Source organism: Mastacembelus armatus, chromosome 13 (assembly GCF_900324485.2).
Source record: "Mastacembelus armatus chromosome 13, fMasArm1.2, whole genome shotgun sequence".
Lineage (NCBI taxonomy): Eukaryota > Metazoa > Chordata > Actinopteri > Synbranchiformes > Mastacembelidae > Mastacembelus > Mastacembelus armatus.
This window is the reverse complement of record NC_046645.1, coordinates 17,778,932-17,801,902: the sequence shown is the minus strand read 5'-3', so window position 1 is coordinate 17,801,902 and position 22,971 is coordinate 17,778,932. Positions and strand designations below refer to the sequence as shown.

Sequence of the window (22,971 nt, the reverse complement as noted above, 5' to 3'; positions counted from 1 at the left end):
CTGATGGAGTTTTTCAGTTTATTAATTTTATACTATGCACCCACAGTAAGAGTTGGTGTTTTTTTTTCAGTTTATGATCAGTACTGTGTATAATTACCTTCTGAAACTTACTAGCATGTAGTTTGGAACAATAGATTCTGTCTTTGTGATAAAACTTTTTTTTTTTTATGACACAGCTGAGAAGTGGCAGGCGGTCTACACCATTCTGGAATCTTTTGGCAACAGCTCCACTGCAATGAACACCAACGCTAGCCACTTCTCCCATGTAGTGTCCCTTGATTTTGACCAGGCTGGACAAGTGGCATCTGCCTCCATCCAGGTAACACATGTACATGATTTTGTTTCCCTCCCTTATTGGGAGTTTATACATAGACTTTTTAAAATTTCTGGAGACATTAGTAGTAACCACTATTTGCCTAACCACAATCCCTAAATTCTAATCTTACCCTAAACCTAACTTGACCCAAACCTTAAACCAAGTTGAGACCTTAAAATTCAATAGATTGCATTAGGGGTAGGAACATGTACGGTAGTAGTGGTTCAAAGTGTCACACTCTGCTGCAGTAAGTTGCCTCTCACCATCACTGTTCGTCATTTGTACCATAGCACAGCATGTGGAACACTATAATGTCTGTGTTGGTGGCGCTCAGCTTACACTCACACATATAGAGGCACTATAAATACATACTTACAAACTGAAGTAAAGAAAAGTAAGGGTTTGCTGTAAACTGTGATTATTGTGTGTAAATCTAAATTTAATATTTTGGAAATGTTTTGCTTGACTCCATGAGTCAAATCAGCCAACCCTCTTTCCTAAAACATTCCTGTTCAAACTGCAAACGTAGATACGAACTTGACTCTGGTTTGAAAATGAAGGGAGCAAGAGAAAAGGGATTTCTGTGAATGCAAATCTATAATCTATAACTCATACCAGACGAGAGTACGTTCAAAACTCAACATGGCGGCATGCTATTAACAGCAATTACAATCAAGTAATTTTTACACTCCACCAGGTTAATCCAAGCCGCTGGAATATTATTGATTATCTTATTAAAACCTTCAACAAGTTTGACATAAGCAATACTGGACAAGGAGAGTCTGGAGGGACTATATTGTCTAGTGTTATCACCGACTGGTCATGGTGTGAGCTGTTTCTCCAAGCGAAGCCACCTGAAAGACTCCCAAGGAGCAGAATCATCACCTGACAGAGAGTTCAGAGAGGTCCTGTAAGTTATTAATAAAAGCCTTTTAAGTTTAGACGCACAGGTGTCACTTCTGGAAGTCCTCCACAAAGAATTTCAGACTCTCTGCAAGTCTCTAGAATTCAGCCAGCAGCAAGTGATCTCACTCACGGCTGAGAACGAAACCTTTTGAGGATCCATCAGGTCCCTCGCAGAGGGAATGATGCGACTCTTGGAAGAAAATAAAGTTTTGAAAGAGTTACTTCTAGACCGTCAGGTACGCAGTATAAGAGACAATCTGTTTTTTGTTTTTGGGACCCTGGAGTGGGCATAAGAGGACTCCGAGGCTACAATGAAAGAATTTATACTAACTCAAATGAAACTCCCCGTGGACACAGTCAAGAATATCTCCTTCCACTGAGTGCACTGGCTGGGAGGGAAGAGATCAGATAACTGACGCTCAAGACCCATTGTTGCAAAAAATTGGAGTACTTTAAACATAAGGAACTGGTGAAGAGCTGAGAGAAAGACCTTAGAAGTTTGGATCTCTGCTGTGTCATTGACACAGGTTCCAGGGCTGTTATTGCAGTGGACAAGCTGTACGTTAATAGCCAGCTCTGCCATGAACAAGACAATACCCTGTGGCTGTTCTAATTAAACCACACATCACACCTACCCTCTGCGCCTACACCCTGCATGGTTGCATATGTATCCTTTTCTTGTTGCATTACCTCTTCAGGTAATGTGGCTTCAGTACAGTGGCACAGTTAAACATCCTGTCTCCCCTCTTTGTGGTCAGCTGTATTGTGGTTTAATGAAGTCTAGTTGACAATATTTTTGCTTAGAAAATCAACCCTTTGATGCACCCAAGAGCCATTAACATTCCCATTGACTTTTTTGAAGGTGCATCAGAAGGTTAAAGATGACATATGGTTGCGACAGCAGCTGTGTGATATATCAGATTTGAAATTAGTGCTCACAAATATATGTTTTAATTCTAGCAAGTTGTACATGGTGTTTATTAATTTAGTAACTTATGGTGTTGTATTCCATGTTTAAGAGATCCTGACTAGATACGTGAAATCCAGATCTGCGGCAGTACCTGTATAGTTGCACATCCAAAACCAGACCATTAGGTTTTGCGTCTTTTGGACACAGTTTATCCAAACATGGCCATACTTGCTCTCATGGCTATGTGTTGGATCTCATTATTACAATTGGGAACAACTTATCTGATCATTCTCCTGTTTTCGTAGAATTTTCAGTTCTTTGTCTGACCCTACACTGAGATCTATTCTTGATTGTTCATGGTCTTTCTCCATCCACTACTGCTGATTACTGTTTTTCTGGACCATCCTCAAAATGTTATTTTGGGCAGTTCTGTAGAGCATCTAAATGGTCTTTCGGTATTGTGCTATAATATTTTAGATATGCACCATTTAAGCTTTAACTTTTTAAAAGTAAAGCTGATGCTTTGATGATTGAATCTATCCATTAGCCCATATGTGGAAGAAGAATAAATTATAGACTTTTATGGAAATTTTGAGAGACTGTCTGCTTTCATATCAGAAAATAGTTGTCTGTACATGTAATCGATACAAATTCACATTGCCCACAAACCTTATTTAATATTAATAAAATTCTGAATCCTGGTGATAGTTTTCTTTCTAACTTCTTTCCTGAGATATGTGATATGTGTTAATCTTTATGGTCATAAGCCTTGCAAGATGTTCTTTCCATAATATCTAATTATCGTCCCTAAAGTTAGCTTCTCAAAACCAGGTAAATAGTTTGGTGAAATATGCTATATGGGCAAGGTTATGTTACATCCACCATGTAACACTTTATGATATAATTCCCTGCAAGATTCAAAATTGTGTGATAATGCACTACTTGTTTTTGGTCTCCCCACTGTATTCACATTCTGTAGAGTAGTAATGAGGGAGCGTTTTGATGACCCCTGGTGGCAGAACAGCATGTCGGATTTTATACAGTGAGGGAAAAAAGTATTTGATCTCCTGCTGATTTTGTATGTTTGCCCACTGACAAAGAAATGATCAGTCTATAATTTTAATGGTAGGTTTATTTGAACATTGAGAGACAGAATAACAACAAAAAAATTCAGAAAAACGCATTTCAAAAAAGTTATAAATGGATTTGCATTTTAATGAGTGAAATAAGTATTTGAAGGTCAGTGGGCAAACGTACAAAATCAGCAGGGGATCAAATAATTTTTTCCCTCACTGTAAGGCTGTTGCGCAATTGAAGGATACATCCCATGGGGGTTTTGCAGTAACTTCAATGAATGTGACACTCTGAGGTACTCCACTGTATAATGGAAACGGATGTGCACATAGCTGGGAATTCTGATCTTAACCTCTACCTTTCCCTTGAATTCAGAAGTATTTAAGTTCACATTTATAATTCTTTCTTTTTTTTTTTTCTTATCTTTTGGCTGCTCCCACTCGGGGTTGCCACAGTGGATCAATTGATATACTATACTTGATTTGGCACAAGTTTTACACCAGATGCCCTTCCTGACACAACCTCAGAGGCTGAGGCTAGCGGCCCCTGGTCTTTCAAGTTGGTTTCCCATCCAAGTACTAACTAGGCACGGCCCTGCTTAGCTTCCAAGATCAGACGCTATCAGGCACTCACTCTCGGGTGCAGCCACCTATAATGCTTATTTAATATCAGCTTAAAATGCAAGTGCTTAAATATAAGCTTTTTCATCTCTTAAGGCTTTGCTGAATGAAACTGAGACTGTCTAGCCATTCGAATCCACTCACACTGAAACCTAATGTACTAGTATATAATTAGTAGATATGTCTTAACTATTGTTGTCGCCTCTTTTTTAGACAATGTTGTTGGAGAAACTTAGGGTGAGCAGACGACCTGAGGCAGAGTTGACTTTCAATGTGTTTTACTACTTGATGGCTGGAGCTGACAGCAGCCTCAGGTGACTCCTGTTTTTTTTATCTCTAAATTACACCATTTGAAAATAGTGCACGTGTATCAGTTTTGAAAATGAAAACAATTTTTATGTTTGATAACAAAGGGGTATTATTTCATGGATTTGTTTTTGATTGGTCTTTAATTTCAGCAATATTTGTAGAGATAGTTGTAGTTATGATTTGAGTAACACAGTTTATCTGGCAAAGTTGGTGCAGGTATGTCAACATTTCCCTGGCATCAAGAAACTTACTGATTCCAGTATTGTCCTCTCTTCCAGAACAGAGCTGCACTTTAACCACCTGTCAGAGAACAGTGCTTTTTGGATCCTACCACAATCTAAGGTAATCAAAATAAATAGTTCAACTAAGATTTGCATTAAGTTTCTCTTTAAGCCGTTATTTAGCTTGGGTATGTTCACTGAGAGACCATCTCTGTCTTGCAGGAGCACCCTGATTACATTCACATTGACATCCATATCCATAGTCATATTCCTTATATACTGGTCGAAGCCTTTATTATAATTCGACCAATACAATTTTTGTAGGCAGATATTCATATTTGAGAGTACAAAGTCAGAAAAATCTGATATCAGCCAACATTCATTTTCTTTATATAAGGCACAATATAGATACACAGATACACATATAAATACATACTGTAATGATAATTTTCTTAAATTTTGCAACAAAATGGGCATGACAAACTTTCATTTGAAAAATAAATGTTACTAGTGGGCAAACTGTAGATTGCAACATTGACAAATATCTTGGTTATATACATTAATATAACATTATTGAGCTTCTGTAATAATGACCTATACTCTTTACTGATTATGTTCTATGTGTATAGCTGTTTTATGCTGCAATATTGCAGCTTCCTTTCTGGGATCAGTGAACTTAGTTTGATCTCATTTTCAGCCTGAGGATAAGCAGAGAGCCATGCAGCAATTCACCAAGCTACAGGCAGCCATGAAGGTGCTGGGCATCTCTGGTGAAGAGCAGAAGGCATTGTGGCTCATCCTTGGGGCCATTTACCACTTGGGAGCTGCAGGAGCTACTAAAGGTAGGAACTCGCAATTGATGGATCACAAATACACAAACTCATGCGTATATCATGTCTGTACAAGATTGTCCCATTGCGTACACTGTATTTGCCATTACAAAGAAGGATCATAGACATCAAAATCATGTATGTCTGATCGTGGTTTTTTTGATAAGTTCTCAGATGAACTCAACAATAAATGAAATGTAGAGAGAATGTCATCAGAAGTCTCCTTTAATGATCACGGCTGCACCCGAGTTGAATCAGCACACAGAGTAGTAGTGAGAAAGGAAGAAAGAACACCCCACTCTGATGTGCAACAGCATTTATACATGAAATGGATGTGAAAAGCGTTATGGGAGTAACTACAGATAAAGTGTGTTTTACATATACGACCTTGAACACACCAAAATGGTTTTGTACAGTCTACTATCACACAGTGTGATGTCCTTTTCTGCCTTAGACATGAAAACATAAGAGCCATAATGATTTTAATATATTTTATTTAAAGTAAAATGGGCAAAAACATTCTAGAACTGTTTTATATTTATTATATAAATGTGTAAAACCACTACAAGAAACACTGTCCTCATTGCCATAACATAAAAACTCCTCATAAATGCCATCTATAGTTATTATTAATTCAACATTAAGACTTATATCAACTATAAAACACTGTTTATTGCAAACTAGTGTGTGCATTCAAAGCAGTAGTAGGAAACGTTGCATATGTGGGACTTGCACACGTTTCCCACATTTGCAGCAGGTTGTCCATGTTTTGCAGTTGTTTTTTGTAGGGCAGAAGTTGCACCTCCTTCTCTTCCATCCCCATGTGTTAGCTTCTTGTTTGATTTGCTGAGATTGCCGCACTGCCTTTAGCAGGCCGAAGCTACTGTGCGGGGAAGGTGGTGTTGCTTTTGCATGCAAGGAGTCACAAGGGCTTTTCCAAGCTCCTCCAAAAAGAACCTCCTCCAGTTCCTCTTGCTTGCCCTCCAGGTAGGGTTCAGCTCACCCCTTATGACAAAGGCATTGTAGGTGGATATGTCAATGATTTTGATATTGCGAGAGGCCCGCAGGCGGTTCTCCTCTTGCAGTTGTATGTGCCGTTTACTTTGTCAAGGTTGTTCACTCCTCCTTTGTTGGGATTATAGTCAGGGATGATGGCTGGTTTTCTGTCCTCGCAAGTGCTGACCTCTGCAGCCTTATTTAATGTGCTCATAAGAATGACATTCTTGTTCTTCTTTTGCATATATGAGGTCTCCTGGTTGAAAGCAAACTGAAGAAAAGACCTCTTTCACGCTTGTTGTCATCAGAGTGGGTGGCAGCTCAGGCTTGTTCCCTCTCACAGTGCCAACCATTGTGATTTTTTTTCTCTAGGAGCTCATGACCAAGCTCATAAGAGAGGAAGAAGTTGTTGCATGTCACATTGTGTCCTCTTAGCCCTTCTGTCATCTCTACCCAAACATGCATGCCTTGTTTTCTCTCTGGGGTTCCCCCAGCTGGCTCACCAGTTTATACATATTCCAAGCATAACTAGATTGTGCATCACAAGCTGCTCATAACTTCATTCCATATTTTACTGGTTTGTTAGGTATGTACTGCCAGAAAGCACAGTAACCTGAAAAAACATGAAAAGGTGGCTGAGAGAGGCTGTAATCAAAATTTTCTTCCAAGTTGTCTTCCTGCTCTGACACATCTTCCTTCAAATTGCTATCTGCTTTCTCATCTTGGAAGATCAAATCAAGTATCTCTTGCACAATATGCCTTTTTGCCATACTGCATGTTTCTGCAGGAACCTTGGCAAATGTGGTGGGAACACAGACAGTTTTCAGTGTCCTGAGAACTGTCCCATTGAGAAATACACACATGTGCATGTACAGTTTCAAGATTCCCACCATTCCCACACATTGGTAATTCTAAAATCCCTTTTAATACATATGGGTCAAAATTTACCCAGAACAGCCTCAATATACAAAATTGAAAATATCATACTCTTCAACAGCATGATACTGTACAACTGTATATTTTAAAATATATTCACTTTTGTGTGTTTTGGTTCACTTTAGAAAAAGTCATCAAATGTCAGGCTAAAAGAATGACATTTGATGACATTATTGCTGTCAAATCTCAAAATCGGTCAGATTTGACCTGAACAGTATGTGTAATTTGGGTGTTTATAGTTTTTAGTGTTTGTAGTTTTTATTTTTTTTTTTTTTTCACATTAACTCAGCATTTTTAATTCAGGTATGTTTTGGTGGAGGGCAAAACTTGAAACTATTGTTTCTGTGTTCTGCCAAACATGCATTTATATCTCTCATTTCATTATTTCAACACTAATGCTCAAGTTGCCATGAACTATATAAAAATAAATGCAAATTCTTCACACAAATAAAAAACGTCTTTAACATTCTAAAGCCTGGTGGTGGATTGTCAGTATTGTTTATGCTAATGATTGTGTAATTTTGAACTAATGAATCCATGAATGAACTGTGTTATCACTAACCCACCTCTCTTTACTTGCATGTTTGCATGGTGTGCCCTATCAAATACAGATGGAGATGAAGGTAATGAAAAAACCACACACAAGTTGTTGACTGCTATTCATTTAAGCACCTTATTTTATAGACTCTTGTTTGTATTTTCTTTCATAAAACCTATATCATTCCTTCGAGGCCTTCCAGGAAAAAACAAGAGTCTTTAAACCGTTAATATGTTGTTTAAAAGCAACTGAAAAAAGCACAAATGTCAGGGCATGTCAAAACTTGTCCAGGCCCCAAAACACCTGAGACTCCAGAGGGAGTCCCCCCCCCCAGGAGAAAATATATGTTTACAATTAATATAGTATATTTCCATTCTGGTACTTCATTGCACATTTTTCTGCATTGTTTTTCCATACATTTACAATTCAGCAACGAAAAATGTTCTTTGGCCACCAAATTTAAAGGCTTGGTGCCCTGTGGGCCCAGTACATAAAAATAATGGCATCTATACCTGCTAAGGTTTTTGCATTGGATATTTTAGCTCAAATTTTCAAAGTCAAAATATTCAAAATGAATACATTGGATTCTTTCATAAGAATGAAATTATCTTAATAATCCTATATTTTGTTGAGTAACAGGGTTTTTTGCACTGTACAAATAGTTATATAGGGGAATATTTAATGTAATATTTATTTTATGGCAATAAATTGTGAAATTGTATTTGCATTGGAGAAGAAAAGAAGGTGAAAAGCGTCATCACTGGAAGTAGCTGTTAAAGAGACATAAAGGTGCTTTTCACTGCCAATGTTCCAGCAGACTCCCTGTATTTCCATCATAAAAGTGCAACAGTGACTTATCATGGCTGGTTAGCACTGACTCAGTTCATGCGACATAGTCAGTCAGCTGTAATAAATGCTTATCTGTGTTACAGGATAGGGCTGCTACACTGATGTCTTTACTTTTTCATTGTATTTTTTCAGTTTATGTTAGCTATAGCTCAGAAAAAGCAAAAGCACTATGCAGTTTGATAGGTACTCACAGCTTTTTTATGTAGTCTGTCTTAGTTTCCTATTCACCCTATTCAATTCTTCATTCTTTTTCTTTTTTATACCTCTCATCTTCATTGCCTTGCTTCCCAAGGTCTTTTTTGCATATTTTATAAATTATAAACACATTTTATTTTACTTTCCTTTAATTTTAGTGGGACGTAGGCAGTTTGCCCATCATGAATGGGCCCAGAAAGCTGCCTACCTGCTGGGCTGTACCTTGGAGGAGCTGTCCTCTGCTGTCTTTAAGCACCAGGCCAAAGGACTGCAGCACTCCACCTCATTCAGGGGAGGACACGATGAGGCTGGTCAAGGTGACAACTCAGGTAAAATTCAGGCATTTTACCAAAAGTCAGTCTTTATAGTTGTTTTGACTGGCCAGCAATCTCTGATCTGTTGTCTTGACCCCTCTGTCTGTCTTTCAGGCTCTAAGGTTACAGCTCTGGAGTGTTTAGAGGCCATGGCATCAGGGCTATACTCTGAGGTCTTCACTCTTGTCATCACCCTTATTAACAGGTTAGGTCTACAATACCCTTAGTTACAGTTACACGAAAAAGTAAGTGAACCCCTTGGAATTAACTGGTTTCCTGCGTTAATTTGCCATAAAATGTGATCTGATCTTCATCTAAGTCACAACAATAGACAAATACAGACAAATAGACAAATTAAGTGAATCCTTGAAGTTAATAGCTGGTTGAACCTCCTTTGGCAGCAATGACTTCAAGCAAGCCCTTTCTTTAGCTATGGATTAGACCTTCACAATGTTCAGGAGAAACTTTTGACCACTCTTCCTTACAGAACTGTGTCAGCTAAGGAATATTTGTAGGATATGTGGTCTGAACGTCTCTCTTGAGGTCATTCCACAGAATCTGTATGGGGTTAAGGTCTCATGACAGGGCCATGCCAAAAGGCGCATTTTTTTTTTTAGCTATTCAGTGGGGGGTTTACTTCAATGCTTAGGGTCATTGGCCTAATACTAAGCTTCAGCTGGCAGACAGCCACCCTGACATTATCCTGTAGGGTATTTTGGTAAACCTAAGTATTCATTTTCCCTTTGATGATGGCAAGTGTGAGGCATTGAATAGAAGATCTTGCGCAACAAGCAGAAGAAGCAGCCAACACAGGTGAGCAGGCAAATGTCTACAAAATCACAAAACTAATTTGTGGAAAGTTACAGACAACAAGTACAACTGGTGTAGTCAAGAATACGGATGGAAAGCTGCTCACAACAGAGTCAGAACAACAAGATGGACCAAGCATTTTAAAGAATTACTGACCAGGCCTCCGGTAAAAACAGCTGAAATTAAAGAAGCAGATCAAAATCTTAACATCGATATTAACCCACCAAGAAAACAAGAAATAATAACTGCACGAAAAACTAAAGAATGGCAAAGCTCCAGGCTGCAACAACGTAGCACAGAACTATTTAAAGCATCACCAGAAACTGCAGCTGACATATTACAACCCTTGTTACAGAAACATGGGAAAATGAACAAGTACTTGATGACTGGAATAAAGGAATTATCTTAAAGAGCCCCCAAAAAAAGTACCCTACATAATTGTAACAATTGGCACAGCATCACCCTTCTCCCTGTTCCCAGCAAAATCTTGGGCAAAATAATCATCAAATCGATGACAGCTGTATGTTAATTTTGTCAATTTCGAAAAAGCTTTTGACAGCATACATAGAGACAGCTTATGGAAAATACTGAGAGCATACCGCATTCCCACAAAAATAGTGCAAGTAATACAAGCCTTCTACAAGGTCTTTACATGTAGTGTTGGCTCAAGTGAATTAAATTCTGAAATCAAATCTGGCATCCGTCAAGGCTGTGTGATGTCATCAATCCTCTTTAATGTTGCAATTGACTGGGTTATGAGGAAGGCCACCAAAGGACCACCCCGAGGAATACGTTGGACATCCGCTTTAGAAGATCTGGACTTTGCCGACAACTTAGCTTTACTATCATATACACACTAGCATTGCAAGGCAAAAGTCCTTTCTGGCCACTAAACGTGTATAGCACAAACTATGCACGTTTAGTGAAAAGGACTTAAAGTTAGTCAATCAAAAACTGAAACCTTGATACTAAAAGTAGAAAATCCCAAAGCAATAGAGGTGTATGGTGCTGACCGTTGTAGACTCAACCGGCACTTCAGTTATACTTAAGTACTCATCAGTGATAACACATCAGTTCAACTTCTTTCAGCACACTTAAACTTATTTTGATGCTACATTATTTTTACTTCTTTTCTTCATTTATTTAATTTATTTTATTTTGTGTTGCACAGGTGGGTCTGAAATCAATGTGCTCTATCACTTGTGTGTAGTATTTCATATTTGACAATATTTGATGCATATTTGTGCTCTGCTGCAGTTCTTTTATAAATCCTGCACACATGGTGTTACTCACAGATATAAGTTCTAATTGTAGCGTTGCATTTTGGTCTTGTCTTCTCTAAAAATACCTTTTATACTATATAACATTTGTTCCATTAATACAATGCATACAGTACAATGTCTTCAGTAATTGGCCTTAATGTAGATATGATGCATGTAAGAATTCAGTAAACTGGCCATTGATTTAGTCTATGACACCTAATCCATATTTCAGTGCATTTCATTAAAGGAATACTTGCACTGTTTGATAAAGTCCAACAAAAACAACCATAGAATATACGTTTTTAAAACTGAGCAGACAAATAAACCTATCTGTGACACAGTCTCAAGAAAACGTGTAAGTGTTTCTGTTTCAAGGTAATTCTGTAGAACCAGACACACAAACTCTGTCTACAAAGTGTTTTTTATTTTTTGTCCAACTGGAGCACGCTCATTTTCCGTAATAATATTATTCAAAATGTGAATACATCACAACTGAAACTGTGTTTATCTGTTTTATTTTATAACATCAGTATCTTTGATAAATGTTACATGACTAAAGCATCTTGATAATTTTGTCCCACAGAGCTCTAAAGTCCAGTCAGCACTCTCTATGCTCTCTGCTGATTGTGGATACTCCAGGTTTCCAAAACCCTCGGCTGGCTCAGCAGCAACGGGGAGCCACGTTTGAGGAGCTCTGCCACAACTACACCCAGGAGAGGCTGCAGACCCTTTTCCATGAGCGTAACTTTGTTCAGGAACTCGAGAGATACAAGGAGGTGCTGGGCTGACAGAGCACAATACTAGACAGTTGTATGGACACATAGCGCATTTGCTTTTCCCCTCTCTGGTGACAGAAAATATCCTCAAGTTCAAATAGTCGTAAATAACTGCTTTTTTGTTTTAGTTTTTTTGTCTATTTTTAATAGTTTGACTCATTCATATTACAATAAGATTACCAATGTTCTTTTTAGTTAGTGACTCATTTTGTATCTGTCACTAGACCATTATTGTACTCACAGCAATGAAAAATTGCTTAAAATTTACAAACTGGATAACCCACAAAACATTATTGAGCAGTGTTTAGGGAGAGTTGGAAGTAGTTCCAATGAAAACTATTAACATCATGGCCAGAGAAAGTCACTTTTACATATACACGGAAATGCTGTTTTAGAAATATTGCATTTACACAACAAATGTACACTTACACAACCTAATTTATAGTCTAGTAATGTCTAATTTCATATAACTTCATAGCTACATGGATGATTTCTTTGATGATGAAGTCTTCTGATGGTAACCCTCCTGTAGATTACTAACCTATACTTTTCCCCCTCCTGTGTCCAGGAAAACATAGAACTAGCTTTAGATGACATAGAGTCCAGTACCTCACTGTCTGTAGCAGCTATTGACCAAGCCTCAACCCAAGCATTGGTAAGCACAAAAAATCTTCACTACCACTGTGTTCCTTTCAGGTGTCTCTATGCATGTGATGCGTTTCATAAGAAATGTGTGGTCTACTATGGTTTGGGGCAAACCATAGTAGAAATTGTGAAATTGCATTTGTTTCTATTTACTAAGGGGTCACTGCAGGGTTTTGAGTTGGAGAAAAAAAAGAAAAGCATCACCCCTGGAAGTTCCACATTAAAGAGGGAATAAATGTGCTGTCTGTCTTTCTATGAGAAAAGTGCAACAGTGACTTGTCATGGACTGGTTAGCCTTGACTCGGTTTATGCTACATAGTCAATCAATGTTAGTGTCAGGTTACCGGACTGGACAGGACCAAAATGTATAACAGTGAGACATATTTGGTAGTGCAAAATAGTTTACTGTCGAGACATGAGTGGGGAGAGCTACTGCAGGGGTTGTGTAGTTGCGAACAGGTTGGTGCCAAAAGAGTTCACAGGAGATATAAGACCGGTACGGCAGAGATAGAGTCTGAGTCCAGTGACTGGGTAGTAATGGCAAATAGGCAGGTAAAGAAGCTGAGTTAAACTGAATTTGGACTTCTGCATCACTGCACATATGGGAACATATGCTTCTGTCATATTGTATAGCTGGTGGATTTATACTTGTGTTAATGTTAATGTTCTGGTTAGGGGGCGCTTAAACAACTAAGTATGGAGAACAAGAAGGAAGGAAGGAAGTGGAAACTTTTAAGGAAGAAAATTTCTTTTTGAAAACAAGCAGCAAAATAAGGAGAATAATTGATGAGAAAAAAACTTTCCCGCTTCATCAGCAAGTCTGAGGTTGGATCAACGAATTAGCATGCGTGTCAGGAATGCAGTGATTTTAATCCTGCACCAGGCTATAAAAAAATCCTATGTGCAGTTCTCCTTTCTGCCACCAGGTGTCGCCAAACCTATTAGTTTGTTTGTGGATGTATATGTAAATGTATCGCACACATGACTTCATTAATAATAATTATTAAATATCTGCATTTACATTTTCTTTAGGTTTTTGCAGTGGTTTTTGAAGGTATACAGTAATAAAAATATACTATAATCAGTGTATAAAAAACAATAAACAACCAAAATTGTAAACATCCATCCATTATCTATACCTGCTTATTCCTAACCAGTGTCACAGGGATCTGCTGGAGCCTATCCCAGCTCTCTTTGGGTGAAAGGCAGGGGTACACCCTGGACAGGTCACCATTAAGAAGTGTAAACATTGTATCCAAATTGAACATAGAAATTATGTTACAGCCCACATTCACATCTGAAACTTTATTGTGCATTAACAATTTGTATAATGAAACTATATTGGACACTTACATTTGGTAAGCTGATCATTGTCAGTTTTATAGTCAGTAGATGTGTGTGAGTCTGTGTGTGTGTGGGTAGGGCATCTTTAATAACCAACAGATTGATGTGTACATTTGATAACACAATGTTGAGCTGTAAGCTTTGTATTATTTAATGTGTGTGTTTGTTGTGTGTGTGTGTTTGCGAGGGAAGTGGGTAGAGATGGCTAGGGAGGTTTACTGAAATCTTTACACTCTACAGAAAATGGCCTGTCATTTTCTGCAGGCACGGGTCCTACTAAATGATTGAATATGCTCCAGCAGATCCCCATGACCATAAAAAGGAATATGCAGGCATCGTACCGCTCAACCTCCCGCACAAGCTCAGCCCAGCACTGGGTGCAAAATTTAAAGTTATCTAATCATTTTACATATTTTCCATTGATTTTGTTAAGTTTAATAATATTATTAATTACAATACAAGTTTGCTTACACTCCTGTAAGCACTAGCTTGATATCCAACTTGTAACCAACCGGTCAAGGAAGATGGCTGCCCAAACTGAGCCCAGTTTTGCTGGAGGTTTCTTCCGTTAAAGAGAGTTTTTGTGTTTGCTCATAAGGAATTTGCTGGGTTTTTGATTGTTTTTTTTTTTTAAGTGCCTTTAAAATTGTTGTGATTTGGCGCTATACAAATAAATTAAAATGAAATTAAATCGAACTGGTGCTTTAAACTTTTTGCTAGATATTTGCTCAGTACCTGCACATTTCCTCAAGTCATTAAGCTATAAGTAAAGGTTTCTATACACACCTTTACCTCATGATTTTTTCTGTCAAGGTCAAAGTGATTGTAAAAACAGGACACAGTGGTCACTGCCTGTATCCCTCACAGGTGCGTACTCTGGCCAGGACAGATGAGGCTCGAGGCCTTTTATGGCTAATGGAGGAAGAGGCTGGCCAGCCTGGAGGATCAGAGGAAACCATGCTTGAGAGACTGTTCAGTTACTATGGCTCTGCACAGGGAGAAAACAAAGGCAAGCACTTAGCAACAACAAACAAATAGGACTGATCATAATTTTATGTGGGGAGGTAATCACATAAGTAAATATTTCAATTATGTGTTGCAGGAGCCAGTCTTCTTCTGCGAGGAGAGAAGCCCCACCTCTTCCATCTTGGTCATAGCCATGGGACAGACTGGGTGGAGTACAACGTTCAGGGCTGGCTGAGCCATGCCAAGCACAATCCTGCTGCCCAGAATGCTGTCACACTGCTGCAAGACTCCCAGAAGTATGACCACTTACATCAATCATACATACAGCATCCAATTTATTAGACCTGAATCTGGGGTAATTAAGTTCTGTGTTGTTTATATCCTGCACATCCATGAGTCAAACAGAGCTTAGCTGACTTTTTTTTGGATTGTTTGTTTATGTCAAAGAATTCTTGGTGTAATTCCTAACTAGAAAGTAAAACTAATCTCTTTCTGTGCATCAGATGGGAAAAACCTAACAGATATTAAATCCCTATATCAGGGGTGGCATTCACACAGCGTAATAGTGAGCGAAATAGTGAAATTACCTGTGAATGAAAAAAAATTGCAATAAATCACTGAAGAGGCAGTTCACCCAAATTATTAGTGATAACTTTGTGCAGATAACTTTGTTTTATTTGTCCAGGTTTTATGATACTTGTGTTGAAAATTTGTGCATCCACTCCAATGGAGATCATTGGAATCATTACTACACTGTAATAATTCAGTATTAATGATTTAAACAACCCACATTTCAACCAGAGATCCACATTTCAATGAGCCAAATGATGCAGAGAACAGTCAACTAACACAGAAGTCTCCAGACAGTGGAACATGCCTCTAATGCAGTATGATTAGCTCTATATACTGTATATTCAAGTAACAATCACTGGCTAATGGAGTGAGGAAGTAAAATGTGCTATTAGATTATATAGATTCATTACACAGAGACTGATATATTTTAAGGGTTTATTTGAAATATATCAGTCTGTGTGTAATGAATCTATATAATATATGAGTTTCACTTTTTGAATTGAATTATAAAAATAAAACAACTTTTTGGTGATATTGTAATTCATTTAGATGCACCTGTATATATTTGCAAATGCAATGCAGGCCTCTGCCTTCACAGGAAAAATATTAGCGGGCTATTTATGGGCCGGACCAGTGGTACAACAGTGCTGTCTGGCTCTATAGCCGGTTTGGCGGGCAGCTCCCAGCTTGCCCTGCGACGAGCCACTAGCATGCGGAAAACCTTCACCACAGGCATGGCTGCAGTCAAGAAGAAAAGTCTGTGTATCCAGGTCAAACTACAAGTGGTAAGTGGAGGAGACTGATTAAAACTGTATTGCATTCTTTAAAAAAAAAATAAATGGACAGTATTTTGGGACAACAGTCAACAAATGCAAACCAGTCTTTTTCAGTTGCTGAAGTGGTTTACTGTAATCTGTAATGTGGTTCTGTTCGTTTTGCGTCATTTTGGAAGTGTTGCTTTGAAGCAAGATAATAGTTGCAGTTAAAATTGCCTGGATTCTTTGATAATGTGAACATTTGGTACATCATGTAATAGCTCCACCACTTCCCAGATTTATTAGTTTACTGTTTACCTGTTTCACAATTGTGTTTCAATACTTGAACAGTCATCTACTATCAGGTTTTTGGATATTCCTGTCACTGCAGGCTGACTTAGGGGACCCATAAATAAAAGCATTTTTCCAGGGTCGACATTGACCCACATTTACATAACATAGAACTTGCTCACCTTTTGTAATTCCCACCATAACTTCACCCATCTTAAACCTGACTACAGTTCTAAGGTTAATAAGGTCTAATCGATTAATGAGCCTTTAAGAAAAATCTTGAATTGTTTCATGCAGTTACTCGAGGTTGCAAGTAGCTTGTCTGTTCTGCAGTCTAGCTAAGACTGAAGAGAATATTAGATTAAAACACAAGAAGGCACATGAAGCTGTTTGACTATTCTGCTGTTGTTCTGTCACCAAGCAGAGACCAGTGTCTGAGCAACCCCCTTTCTGTTTTTAGGATGCGTTGATTGACATGTTGCGTCGCTCCAGGGTTCACTTTGTCCATTGTCTGGTGCCCAAAGCAGAGGCAATGGGAGGAGTAGGTGAGCCTCGTGTGATGCACGGAGAGAGCCCTGACTCTGGCCTTATGACTTTGGACGTAAGCCTGCTAAGAGCTCAGCTCCGTGGATCCAAACTGCTGGATGCACTGCGCATCTATAGACAAGGTAATGAAGTCCTTTGGGAAGTGTGGGCATTTATCCATCCATCCATCATCTATACCCACTTATTCCTAATTAGGGTCACAGGATCTGCTGGAGCCTATCCCAGCTCTCTTTGGGCGAAAGGCAGGGGTACACCCTGGACAGGTCGCAATATGTGGGCATTTATTTTCTTTTAAATTCAAATAATAAAAGGAGAATGACATTTATTTTACATGAAAATGATTTGCTGAAGACTACTACTATGTTTGTGAAAACATTTGTATAATCTTTTCTGTGGCTCTAGAGGAGCTCTGTCGAGTCTGAAGAAGTAACCCTAATGATGACGTAGTGATATTGTAATGACTGATGTGCACCCCTAGCTAAGATAACAGAATTCCGGTGTTAAAGATTATAATATTGATAATTTACCAGAGACATGGACTGCAAATTTGCTTTGTGCTATATGCTTATGTACATGACATCATTTGCCTGTGTTGTGAACCTTAACAGGCTGTCAGGCATAATGAAAAGATGTTATTGTTTAAAAGAGGGGAAATGCAGATGCAGTCTCTTGTGAGTCTCCCAACTTCACTAAAGTAAAATACAAAATCAGTAGAGTCCCTCACTATATTAGTTGAGTGATTTTTGTGGTTGGTTAATCAAAAATGTACAGAGATCTGATTTTATTGACAACATAAGAAAGACAGACCATGTGTTGTTCACAACACAGTATTCATGGAGCTTGGTATACATTGATCTTAGCTCTACCATCAGGTACAGTAATAATTTTCTTTGTATAGTTTCAAAAATCCTCAAATTTAACCTTTTTCATGACCCATCTTTCTTTCTTATGCTGTCAATAAAATCTAAACTCAAATTCAAATTGTTCGAATCCATTAATAGAATTAATCTCTGAGGATAACCTTTAACCCATTGTTTGTCATTCAAAGATGATTTAAGCAAAGATGTTTTTTGGCTGCTGTGCTGCAGCCTTTGGCCTAATGTAAAATCCTGTTAAATGGGCATACCTACGTCTCTAAAAGTTTGAGAACTACCTATGACCTCTTTACACCTGTCAAACATTTTCACCTGTCAAACTTTACTTTGTCTTCTTGGTTAATTCTGTTGAAGCTGTGTTTTTCTGACTTCTTTGCTCTGGTCCCTCTTTGCCTCCAGGATACCCAGACCACATGGTGTTCTCTGAGTTCCGAAGGCGTTTTGATGTCCTGGCACCACATCTGACCAAGAAGCATGGCCGCTGCTACATCATCACAGATGAGAAGAAGGTGAGTGTTTGGCAGGGTCAGTAGTGCTGTTGTGTGTGAAAGGACAATTCATGGGATTCCCCACATTACAATCTTCCAAACTGCATTAATCACAGGCTTTTGTTCACAGGTTTTTGAGTCTTGTAGTTGGTGGCATGGATTTGAAAGGATGAGGTTGTTTTTTCTGTATATTTTCTTGTTTCTATGAGATGGCCATCCCATCCCATATATTTACCCTGAAGATATGAACCATTTTTTCTTATTTATTAAGTTACATACAACGCATATAATAGGTTTTTGTTGTTGAAACCAAATTCTAAATGCATTTCCGACATCGTTCTGGCTCCAATAAGTTTGCATTATCTGACTTTGACTTTGATTCTGTTTTTAATGAAGCTTTGTGGATTTAAACACATCAAAGATATAGAAAATATTAATATATTCACAAGCTCCTTATTAGACTACACATCATGAACACATATTAGACACATATTGCAGTTAAACAATACTTTATAAAGACTTTTCTTTGCTGGCACGTGATTAATTCTGAGCAGTAGAATTTCGTTCAGCTGACGTGACTGGTAGTCCGCTAGGTGGCATTGCGCTTTGACCATGTTGTCAGGAACTCCAGGCTTTGCCTCAGGAATTTAAGACTCCATGATAAGTTAACTAACACCAACTTGTCAGTTGTTATTCACAGTGAAAATTGTTTTCTTCTTTTCTCATTATCACACAGGATAGCACACAGGACATGTCCAGTTCATGGAGTTCCTAATGTGTTATTGCTTCAAAGAAGATAAAGCTATTTGATGTTTATCAAGGTGCATGTATATACTGGAGAAGACAAAGCAAGTTTTCCGATGCATTTCCTGACAGAGTAACCCCTCAGAGGCTGTTTGCTATCTCCAATAGTCAACACACATAATTTTGAATGCAATCTTTTTAAATGCATTTATTATTACTGCTAGAAACAATAGTCGCTAAATTAGTCTAGTATAAACATAAATGTCAGTGTGATCTGTAGCACTATTGCAGAACTAAGCCTTGTCACACATTTATTCAAAGTTGTTAATGCCAGTGTTATTCCTTAAAAACCTGAGTTGAGCCCAAGCAACCAAAAAGCCTCCAAGTCTACAGTCTTCTAAAGTTTAGGTTGACAGATACCTGAAAGAAAAGGGACCTCAAAAACTCCATCTGGATCGTTTTTTTTTTTTTCAGGCAAAAGTGTGTATGTTTGTTGCTATAGCACCAAGTCAGCATCCTCCGGACAGTCAGTCAGCTGCAAGGCCCAAAACAAACTGTACTCACTGTTTTGCTGGTTTCCAGGCAGTGATGGAGTTGCTGGAGTCCTTGGAGCTGGAGAAGAGCAGCTACCACATGGGGCTGAGCAGGGTGAGTGGAGTCACATTACATATCTGTGCAAACATCTGCAGTGAGAAGCCTTCATTTAAAACATGCATAGATTAGAGAAAGGCCTTATTGCTACAGGTTAATGAAGCCACCTGGAGGCGGTTGAAATCTAATCCCCAAATAAAGAGAATTGCAACATGGACTCTTTCAAAATTAGTAAAAGAAAGAAAAGGTTTAATTTTTACCTGGGTTCGCAACTGGTAGAAACTTGACTTCACAACTTGGTTGATTTGCTTATCAAGCTTTAAAGCACTGTCCAGCACCACACCCAGATTTTAAATAATCTAGTCTGCATACAGTATATTACAGAACTTTCATGGTTGCCACTGGAAAAACCCTATCAGACATTATCAAAAGATTAAATTGTCTTCTGTAATAAGAAACATACCATATGTATAGCATTACATCAATGTCAAAACTAGAGGGCACAAAAACACAGGGTGAAAAAATATAAATATAGACGTTCACGTTTTAACAGTTTGCATACGCAAATATCCCACTTGAAAGTGCAAATATCTTACTTGTGAGTGCAAATGTGAAGCTTCCAAGCCTAAATGCATGCAAAATCACTTCAAATGTTTGTTTCCCTCTGCATTTCATAGTTGTCCTTGCCCTTCAAGTGGATTTCTCTTGGCCACTCTCTGTGCTCAATTGACATGAGGGGTGGTTTTGACAGTTTAAGAGTGGACTCGTGAACATTTGTTTTAGTAAATGCCATTGGTTGCTTTTGTGATTGACTGTACACTGAATCATTGACTGTTATTGACTACTACTCTAGAGGTCCAACATGTACAGGGTGGAGCTTAAAAATCATCTTTCTTACAAATGTGTAGAATTTCACGAGTTAAAGTTCACTGGAAATCCTAGCATGTTTTACAACCATTTTTTCCATTTAGAGGAAGTTAAGGAGATTTTTTTTCTAAAGTTAGTTAACTGATGTTTGCAGTTGTGTATGATCACTGCATGCATGAATTAGCTACCATGTATCCCTACCTTTAAGAAAGGAATTGTGTATCATGTTGTTTTAACTCTCTCTTCGTGCAGGTGTTCTTCAGAGCAGGGACTCTGTCCAGGTTGGAGGAACAGCGTGACATCCAAACCAGAAGGAACATCTCTCTGTTCCAGGCTGCCTGCAGGGGATACCTGGCAAGGCAGGCCTTCAAGAAGAGGAAGGTAAGTCTGCTACACATAGTTGGTAGGATCATTTCAACACATTTAGGGTGTTGGGGTTTCCTTCTATTGTGATATATTGTTGCAGCTTTGTTTTTACAGCAGGTTAAAATTATTTATGTAGGCATCCTTTACAAGGAATTAGTGTCATATATTAGATCCACTTGTTATATAGTAATTAATTTCAGATATTACAGAAGACGACAGAGAATACCATAGGTACCATAGTTACTCTAAAGAAATCCAGCACAGATAACCAATAAAAAGTACCAATTCTTGCTCAAAGCACCAAAACAAAATGTTGGGATCACTGTTGAATATTTATGTTTAATGTATGCCCCAAATAACGTAGTGAATACTGCACCGCCTTGTTAATGCCCCTTAGTACAATGGTAGATAATTATTTGTAACTACCCATAGCGTGTGTTTAAGCTTCTATTCTAATTTACATTCTATTTTTTATCTATTTCATTTTTTTTTCTATTTTTATATATTTCACAACAGAATACTGGCCCTGTAAATGATCATGCAGAAAACCTTTCTTTATAAGGACAGTGGTCAGATAGTATCTTTAGCAATTGCAGTTGTCATCATGATTTTAAAAAAGGCAGACAAATGTTTTGCATGTTCAGTTATATTTTCCAATGTCCAATATGTGTGGCATCTTAGAGAGAGTAGAAGTCAATAGTAACAGATTATGGAAGGAATACTGGGGTGTTAGTGTATGAATTGCATCGCTAAACGGGAGCAGTCGACAGAAAAATATATATATAAAGGATGGATAAAAAAAATCACTATAAAATGTTTTTTTTCCTTTTACAGCTGTTAGTGCACTACACACTATTCAGTCTTCTTCTACTTAATGTTGTGTATGTAACAGATCCAGGATTTGGCCATCCGTTGCATCCAGAAGAACATAAAGAAGAATCGTGGTGTCAAAGACTGGCCATGGTGGAGGCTCTTCACCACTGTCAGACCTCTGATAGAAGTGCAGCTCACTGAGGAACAGATTCGCGGAAAGGACGTGTGTATACGCACACACACACGTACATACTGTACAAGCAGTGTACTGATTCATATTTGTAAAATTGGTGTAATAATGTGGGATTTTCAATTGCTACTATTTTCTTTTGAGTCCCAACTATTTAACTAATGCAAAAGAACAGTTTATTTTCTGGGGCAATGTAAGGCTGATAGATTTTTTTAAGCTTGATATAGACTTTTGATAGAAGTATTATTAAGTTGCATGTCTTTTCTCCAGAAGTTCTCTGATGACTCCTCAGTCATTGGATGCATCTGTAATGATAATGATGAGGAATACAGACACTTGATAAAAAGGTTTGTTGATTGGTGTAACAACAACTGTCTAAAGCTCAATATCAACAAAACCAGAGAACTGGTAGTGGACTTTAGGAGGAGCAGGAAGACCCCAGTCCCTGTCTCCATCCTAGGAGAGGAAGAAGAGATTGTGGACTCCTACAAATACCTTGGAGTCCACATTAACAACAAACTGGACTGGTCAAACAATACAAATGCACTCTTCAAGAAAGGACAGATCAGACTGTTCTTCCTCAGGAGACTCTGTTCCTTTGGTGTGTGCAACAAGCTGCTGAGGACGTTCTATCAGTCTGTAGTAGCGAGTGCACTGTCCTTTGCAGTTGTGTGCTGGGGAGGTGGCATCAAGGCTGGTGAGGCCAACAAACTAAACAAGTTAATCAGAAAGGCAAAATGTTGGACTGGAACTGGACAGTCTGGAGGCTGCGGCAGTTCCATCCACTTCATGAGGAACTGTGGCGAATGGGAAGTTCATTCAGTCACAGACTAATTCCTCCTAAAAATAAGACTGAGAGATTCAGGAAGTCTTATCAAATCTTATTCTTATTCTTATGGCTGCCTCCATATTTGTCCCATACATAGACATAGACTTCAGATGCCAGAAGACCATTGTCAACATAACTTCAGCTGTGCTCACAATACTTGCGGAAGTTGCCCAAATCCATTTTTCTCTCCAGATCTGATATTTTCTGATGTTGATGTTATGTATGT

General features: G+C 38.3%; 1 protein-coding gene across 8 annotated transcripts in view; it reads left to right on the top strand.

The window, feature by feature from the left end:
* Positions 1-22,971, top strand: part of myo18ab (myosin XVIIIA b) — a 90,590-nt gene that overhangs the window by 29,012 nt on the left and 38,607 nt on the right. For 7 of the 8 annotated variants that reach the window (XM_026298843.1, XM_026298844.1, XM_026298842.2 and 4 more), the window contains 17 exons: positions 177-319; positions 4,040-4,140; positions 4,414-4,477; positions 5,054-5,198; positions 7,730-7,741; positions 8,859-9,029; positions 9,129-9,219; positions 11,670-11,862; positions 12,431-12,517; positions 14,719-14,860; positions 14,954-15,113; positions 15,989-16,175; positions 16,897-17,104; positions 18,257-18,366; positions 19,672-19,737; positions 20,800-20,928; positions 21,806-21,949. In XM_026298843.1, the coding sequence (XP_026154628.1) occupies positions 177-319; positions 4,040-4,140; positions 4,414-4,477; positions 5,054-5,198; positions 7,730-7,741; positions 8,859-9,029; positions 9,129-9,219; positions 11,670-11,862; positions 12,431-12,517; positions 14,719-14,860; positions 14,954-15,113; positions 15,989-16,175; positions 16,897-17,104; positions 18,257-18,366; positions 19,672-19,737; positions 20,800-20,928; positions 21,806-21,949 (2,153 nt within the window). The remainder of the gene's footprint in view (positions 1-176; positions 320-4,039; positions 4,141-4,413; positions 4,478-5,053; positions 5,199-7,729; positions 7,742-8,858; positions 9,030-9,128; positions 9,220-11,669; positions 11,863-12,430; positions 12,518-14,718; positions 14,861-14,953; positions 15,114-15,988; positions 16,176-16,896; positions 17,105-18,256; positions 18,367-19,671; positions 19,738-20,799; positions 20,929-21,805; positions 21,950-22,971) is intronic. The other variant, XM_026298841.2, reaches the window with a different exon arrangement.